Here is a 7,181-nt window from a genome sequence, read left to right as displayed (position 1 = left end):
GTGAGGGGCCGCCGGGCCCCGGGCCGCGCCCGGGATTCCGGGTATTGGGGAAGCAGGGAGCCGGGTCCCTGCACAGCACCCTATCTCTGCCCAGGGGTACGGGACCAGCACCCCCCACTGACGCTCCCCAGCTCTTCCCCAGAGCACTGCTGCACCCCGCAGCCATCCCAGCACAGCAGACCCGCCCCCCCCACCCCCGCAGTGGGACATGGGGACTGCTCTGCCTCCAGCATTCTGCAGTGTTTTTTTCTCTGCCCTGGGCGTGGGGGCAGCATTTCGGTGTGTGCCCCTCTTGCTTCCCTGCCTGCAGTGCAGTGCTGCCTTGGGCCGTGCCCAGAGCTGGCCAGGAAGAGCCTGGTCTCTCATGGCAGCTCTGTACAGCTCAGCCCTGTCCTTTTGACCCCCCCTGCCCCCAACTCCTGTTTCTGCAGCACAGCACCTCTGGAGCTGGGCCAGGCCTGGCACCCACTAGGCAAAAGCATCTCCACTTTTCCGGGCAGCACAGTACCCTGCTGAAGCCCACTGCCCACTGCCTTGCCTGGGAGGAAGCAAAAGCAGCATGCAAATAAACACAAAATAAATAGAAAGTGCAGGGATGGGGAAGTTGATAGTAAAAAGAAATATGAGTCAGACAAGAATCATTGATATAGGAAAGCTGACCTGTGAAAGAGAAGGACATAGATGCTGCCAGCAGAGCCACTCTAGGAGGAGGAGGTCCCTAGAGAGTGAGGAAGGAAAGGCATCCCTCACCCTGGTAGCACAGGCCCTGGCAGGGAACATAGGGTGGTGCTGCTGCGGGCAGGCTGCTGAGCAGGGTGCAGCTGTAGCAGGGCCAAGGCAGGCCAGGAGTGGCATGTCCTAGGCAGAGCTCCCTGCTCCCTCCTGACACCCCAGACATTGCTAGCAGCAGCCAGAGAGCACGGACAGACTGGTGCCTCTGAGTGACCTGCACCCAGGACAGGAGAGGGGCTGTGGAACAGTTGGGGCCTAGGGACTTTGCTTCCTAATGTGTTCATCAGGACTTTGCTGACGGTTGTGAAGAAATTGCTGAGGGACATCCCAGATGGCCCAGAGTTTGGCAAGTACAATGGTGTTGGTGGGTTACTGATGTAGTGATCTGGGCCATGGGAGAGCCAAGGTACAAATGCACAGTGTCACTCATCAGTGCTCATCTGTCTTCAAAAAAGCAGAGTACCAACATCACTCCTTTGGAGATGCAGCCACAGGTACAAACAGATTTTGCTGGTAAAATTTAAGCCACTTTACTGGGCAGGATACACTAGGATGGCATTTTCAACAGAGCTGCTGCTGGCAGGGCATGTGTAGGGGGTGAGAGTCATACCTGCAAGGCAGTGTCAGTTCACAGCAAAGTGTGAGTGAGGCACTTGCAGGCAGGTGCTGTACAGGGACTACTGGGACCTCACTGTGAGCTGAACAGGAGTTCCTATGGATTGGGAAATGGAAAATCTATTTATCATGGAAATACCTTCTTTGGGTGAAATGTGGCCACTCAAGGATCCCAGCAAACAAATTTGACCCTGTGCATGGTGGGGGATGGCTAATAAGGTGAATATGTATTGTTTCAAAGTAGATGGAATAATCGTGTAGATGGTCAAGCAGGTGGAAGTTCTATCTGCAAAGAAGATAATGTTCAGTGTGTGCTGTGGTGCAACCTACCACACCATTGCCCAAGGTTGGTGTTGAGGGCTGCAAGGTGGGCTCCTGCCAGTCACAGACTGGTTCCCTGCCATGCAGAGCACAGGGCAGACTGTCAGCTGCTGTGATGCTGCAGCTTCAAGCTTGTGTCAGACACTGATGCCCAACAACCACCTAAAGCCTGCAAGCAGCAGAAGTGGAAATGTTAAGAAACACTTGGGAATTTGCTGACTCCAGATCTGTATTTCCTGCATTCTATTTTGTTGATGTGAACCTTCTGGAAGGGCAATGTCCTTGTGGCCAGCCTTGGTGCTCATTCATGAGTGTCTTTGTTAGCAGACAACTGGTAAGGTTGCTCCCTGGTGTGCTTTCCCTCTCTGGATTTTTCCTTTGCAAGCTTATGGGGATGGTGTTTTCCAGTGGGGGACGGACAAGGTGTCTGTGAAATGTCTTGTGGAGTCACAGTCCCAGCACTCGTGGGCATCCCTGCAGGCTGTTTGTGTGTTCCTGATCTGAACAGCTTGCCATGGGACAGGGATGCTGCCTCAAAGTCCTGCCCTGCTGCAATGCATGTATGTGTTTGTAGGGTGTAGGGGAAAGCTGTGTCAGTGCAATTTTGGTGCAGTTTGATTTGTGCAGTGATTAAAGACAGAGAGAGCAGCTTTTATAGCCCATAGAGGAGTGGTGATGCCCTGCTTGACACAGCCTGACACTACACAGACGGAGAGGTGCAGAGAGAGACAGAGCTGGTCTCTGTAAAGAAGAAAATCCCCAGGCAGAAAACGTCTCCTCTAGGCTTGGCTTTTACTGTGCAAATTCCCCCTCCCAGGTTAAGTGCTACCTTGTGCAATTCTTCCCAGCTGCCTCTTTCTGGGAAGGATGAAAGCACAGACATATAATGGACATTTGAAGTACCCAGAGGTGAACAACTGGTGGATCTTTGGGTTTAAGAGCAGCCACTTAGGGATAGTACAGAGAGAGACTCTGTTTTAAGGCAGTTACTGACAACTGCATTTTGGCTTTTTTTTTTTTCCCCTTTTACAGGTTTCTATGGGAGACCATGGTCTATGGAACAGAGGAAACTTCTCTTTCAATGGCAAGTACCCTGAATTTTCCTCTCTGAAAGGTACTAGCCTGTGGCAGAGTGACAAGGTGGAAGCCAGAGTGCTGTGGAGGCAAGGGAAAATGTGCTGGAGGGAGGCTCCTGGGGCTGGCCTGCCTTTGGGATACTGGGGCAATGGCAGTGAAGGGGGCTCATGCTTCTCCCAGGGCTGCTCCTGCAGTGCCCCCTCTGTCCCAACACTCTTGCACCCCTGGATCTGGCCCGGGGAAAGACTCCCCTGCCCTGGGCCCGGGTGTGGTGGCTGTGGGATGGACAGGCAGCCTGAGGATGCCCGGACAGATGCGGGCTATGCTGCCCTGTGCCGGCAGATGGTGCTGGGACTCTGCCACAGCCCAGCTGCAGCCAGATGTGTTTGGCTGGGGGGCTTGGGCCTGGGACAGGGCTGGGTGCCCCAAGGGAATGGGGTCTGGGGATGGGGCCTGGAAGGGGCTGGGTGGGCACTAGCCCCTGCGTGCTGGCACTGCACAGCTGGCACGGGCGCTCCAGTGATGGTGCAGACCCAGGGGGAGCTGTCAGTGGGACAGGGTCGGATCCTGCTGCCCATGCCATGGGAGGAGCGATAGCAGCTGGGAAGGGTTTGGAGAGGAGCGTGGGGGCTATGCAAGCCTGAAAATGCCGCCTCTGGAGGCACCAGAAAAGCTGCTCTGCCCTGACTGCAGCGTGGCGTGGGTCGGCTAGGGCAGCCCATGCACAGGAGGGGTGTCGGGGCCCAGGTGGAGGGGCTGGGGCTGGAAATGGGAAGTAAGATCCATGTGAGAGAGAACGTGTGGGTGTTCAGTGGGCTGGAAGCCCACCTCGGAGGCTGACCTGGCAGGACAAGCGGCCATTGCCTCATCTCTGAACCATGTGGGCCTGGGCAGTGCCATGCCGCCCCAGCCCCTGTCGGTGCGCTGGCTGCAGGACAGCATGCTGCATGCCCGCTGCCACCAGCAGCAAGTGGCCAGCTCGCCCTGCCTGGTGCCACCATCCCTGCTGCCCTGCGCTCTCAGCGGGGGCACCAGGCGGGTGCTTCCAGCCAGCCCGGCCTCGCTGGATCTGGGTTTATCATTGTGGAAACAGATGGCACAGCAAACCCGCAACACTCCACCGTGGGCACAGGTGGCCACTTTATCCTGAGGCTGCCATCCCTGCCTGGTGTGGAGGTGGCCCTTGTGTCCCTGTGATTCCCCATGTGTGTCTGTGTGCCACCATGTGTCCCTGTGACGGAAGGATGTGGGCAGGATCTGTCACTGGCTGGTTGTGAGAATCACCTTGGGATGGGAGTTGATGTATGCAAGAGAGAAAAAGCCCTCTCCTAGCAGCTGGCGCCCATGCACTGGCTGTCAGTGGGATGAGCTGCACTGACAGGACCTGCCACCGATGGACTGGGGCCCAGTACGGCCTCCCGTGCAGCATGGGCAGCACGATGGTCACAGCCTAGGTGGCACACTGGTCAATGTGGGTACTGCCCTGGTGATGGCATGGGCAGCACACTGGGGATGGTGTGGAGAGTGCGCTGGTCACAGCAGGGGCAGTGTGCTGGTGACAGTGTGGGCAGTGCACTGGTGATGGCCAGACAGTGCACTGGTGACAGTGTGGGCAGTGCATCGGTGATGGCCAGGCAGTGGCCAGAGACGGCAGGGCCGTGTGCTGGTGACTGTGCTGGTGATGGCCCTGGTAGCCGTGCACTGTATGGGAAATGTGCCGGTCATGCTGTGAGAGTGCACTAGTGACAGTGTGGGCAGTCACAAGTGCAAATAAGGACCATAGTGCAGTGACCAGAGGTGCGGATACAGAAAAATGTAGCTTAGAAAATTTGGGGAAAACGTGCAGGAAGGAAAACAAGATGTGATGTTTTAAAGTATATTAGGAATGAGAAGGTCTAATGATGGCCTTGTCTGGTACTGGACTGGGTTGTATGTTCACATGTTTGCACATGTGAGTGGTATGTTCATTGATGTTTTTCTTCTCTGGAAAGAAACAAGATGAGGCACTTGTATGATGTGGTACATGAAGTGCTTCCCAGTCTGTTCATTATGGGAAAACGTAAAACATCATCTACTAAGGAGGATAAAAAAATAAATATATCAGCTGGGTTTCATACAGGAGTGCCAAAAGAGCTGTCTAGGGAGGTGTCTGCCCCATCCTGATAATTTCCAGTGAGTCTTGGATGGCTGGGGAGATTCTGGAAGGAATTTGTGCTTTTTGAGGCCAGAAAGGGCCTTATGATGGTGCAGTCTGATCTCCTGAAGCAGGCAGGCCCTGATCTCTCAGACCTGCTTCCCTTCAGCTCTGACTGCAGTGGAGCATCTGGAGAGTTAGAGACCTTTCCTCTCCCATCTCGCCCAAATGCATGTCCCCGTGAGTCACCCCTGGACCCCGCCATGTCCCTGACTGCTGGGTGTGGTTTTTCTCTCCTCTGGAGCGCTGGCAGGCTGAGGCTTTCCCCTGGGGAGATGAGCAGACTGGGCTCCAAGACTCTCTCACTCACAGACTTCCCACCTGTGTCTGTGTGTGTGGCTCCTTGACAGACTCACTCTGGTTAATCAGCGTCCTTCCCACACCATGGCCACTGCTTTGGCAGCATCTGCAGCCAGCACAGAGGTCACCAAATCTCCCTAGTCCCGCCTGACACTCTGCAGTGATTCATCTGGGGCTCTCTCTTATGCTGAGTTACCAGTGGCATTGCAGAGGACGCTCATGTTCAACTAATTGCTCATTATGTTAAGTTGTTACTTCAGACACCGTATCTTCTGTATTCTTTTACTAGGTAGGACTTTATGCTTGGCTGTATTAAGAAATATACTGCTTTCTGAAGCCCAGCTTAGCAGCCATTTCAAATCACTCCGAGTGCTGTATTTGCTCCTTTATTCTCTACTTACTTGTTCTTTGCCACCTGCAAACTGCACAGGCACAGCGTCCTGCCACGGGTTCACACTTGCCCAGCTCTGCTGCCCACGCTGCCAAAGCTCTGCTTCAGTACTTACTGTTTTTCAGCACTCTGGGGCTTTCCACCTGCAGGGCTTGGCAAAAATCTTGCAGTCCCAAAGAGTTGCTTTGACAGGCCTTTTAATGTCTGTGGATCAATGTTAGTGTGACCCTGTTAGATAACAGAGTGCCTGGGTTTAGATGTGCAGGAGGGGATTCCTCTGCCTCACACTGTCTCTGTCTTCCCCACGGGGAGCCAGCTGTGCAGGATTTGTGCGCTGCTGAAGTGGGTGCCTGAGCTGCCCAGGAGATGTGTCCTGGGGGCCCTGCAGCTGGAGGAGCAGCACAGCTGGGGTTTGGGTCCTCCTGTGTGCACCCCTGTGCTGGTGTTAGATAGGCAGAAGGGCAATCGGGTACCTCCAGCCCATGAGCCTCTGGCTGTGCTTGGCTGAAGAATGAAGAAGCTGGTACAGGATTCAACCTATCAAAACTACAGTAAGGGATTAGTATGTAAGTAATGCATGTTACTGTTGATGGATAAGGAATTGGCTGGATGGCTGCATCCAAAGAGTTGCAGTCAATGGCTCAACATGCAAGTGGAAACCAGTAACAAGTGCTGTCCCCCAGGGGTCCACACTGGGACCAATACTATTTAATATCTTCATCACTGACATAGTGGGATTGAGTGCACCCTCATCTAGTTTGCAGATGACACCAAGCTGCATGGTGCAGTTGATCACCTAGAGGGAGAGGATGCCATCCAGAGGGACCTTGGCAGGCTTGAGGAGTGGACCCCTGCGAACTTCATGAGCTTCAACAAGATCGAGTGCAAGGTCTGGCACCTGGGTTGGGGCAATCCCCAATACAGACTGGGGATGACTTCGGGGTACTGGTGAATGAAAAATTGGACATTAGCCAGCAATGTGCACTTGCAGTCCAGAAGGCTGATTGTATCCTGGGCCGCATAAAAAGTGTGGTCAGCAGGTTGAGGGAGGTGATTTTCCCCCTCTTCTACTCTGCTCTCATGAGATGCCACCTGGAGTACTGCGCCCAGCTCTGGAGTCCTACTGTGTCCAGCTCTGGGGTCGGCAGTACAAGACAGACATGGACCTGTTAGAGCAAGTCCAGAGGAGGCCATGAAAATGATCCAAGGGCTGGAACACCTCTCCTATGCAGAAAGGCTGAGAGAGTTGGGATTGTTTAGCCTGGAGAACAGAAGGCTCCAGGGAGACCTTATTGCTGCCTAAAAGGGGGCTTATAAGAAAGATGGGGACAGACTTTTTACCAGGGCCTGTAGTGACAGGACAAGGGGTAATGGTTTTAAACTGAAGGAGGGTCGATTTAGAATCATAGAATCATTAAGGTTGGAAAAGACCTCCAAGATCATCGAGTCCAACCATCAACCCAACACCACCATGCCCACTAAACCATGTCCCTAAGCGCCTCATCTACACGTCTTTTAAATACTTCCAGGGATGGTGACTCAACCACTTCC

General features: G+C 54.1%; 1 protein-coding gene across 1 annotated transcript in view; it reads left to right on the top strand.

Moving 5' to 3' along the window:
* The first annotated feature begins 1,608 nt into the window (after positions 1 to 1,608).
* The window catches only part of LOC103922179 (bifunctional protein NCOAT-like), a 21,175-nt gene continuing 15,602 nt past the window's right edge, over positions 1,609 to 7,181 (top strand). Inside the window, exons 1-2 of the mRNA XM_009330267.1 lie at positions 1,609 to 1,693; positions 2,701 to 2,752. Of these exons, the coding sequence (XP_009328542.1) occupies positions 1,609 to 1,693; positions 2,701 to 2,752 (137 nt within the window). The remainder of the gene's footprint in view (positions 1,694 to 2,700; positions 2,753 to 7,181) is intronic.

Source organism: Pygoscelis adeliae, unplaced genomic scaffold, assembly GCF_000699105.1.
Source record: "Pygoscelis adeliae isolate BGI_AS28 unplaced genomic scaffold, ASM69910v1 Scaffold438, whole genome shotgun sequence".
Lineage (NCBI taxonomy): Eukaryota > Metazoa > Chordata > Aves > Sphenisciformes > Spheniscidae > Pygoscelis > Pygoscelis adeliae.
This window is presented reverse-complemented; position numbering and strand designations above follow the sequence as displayed.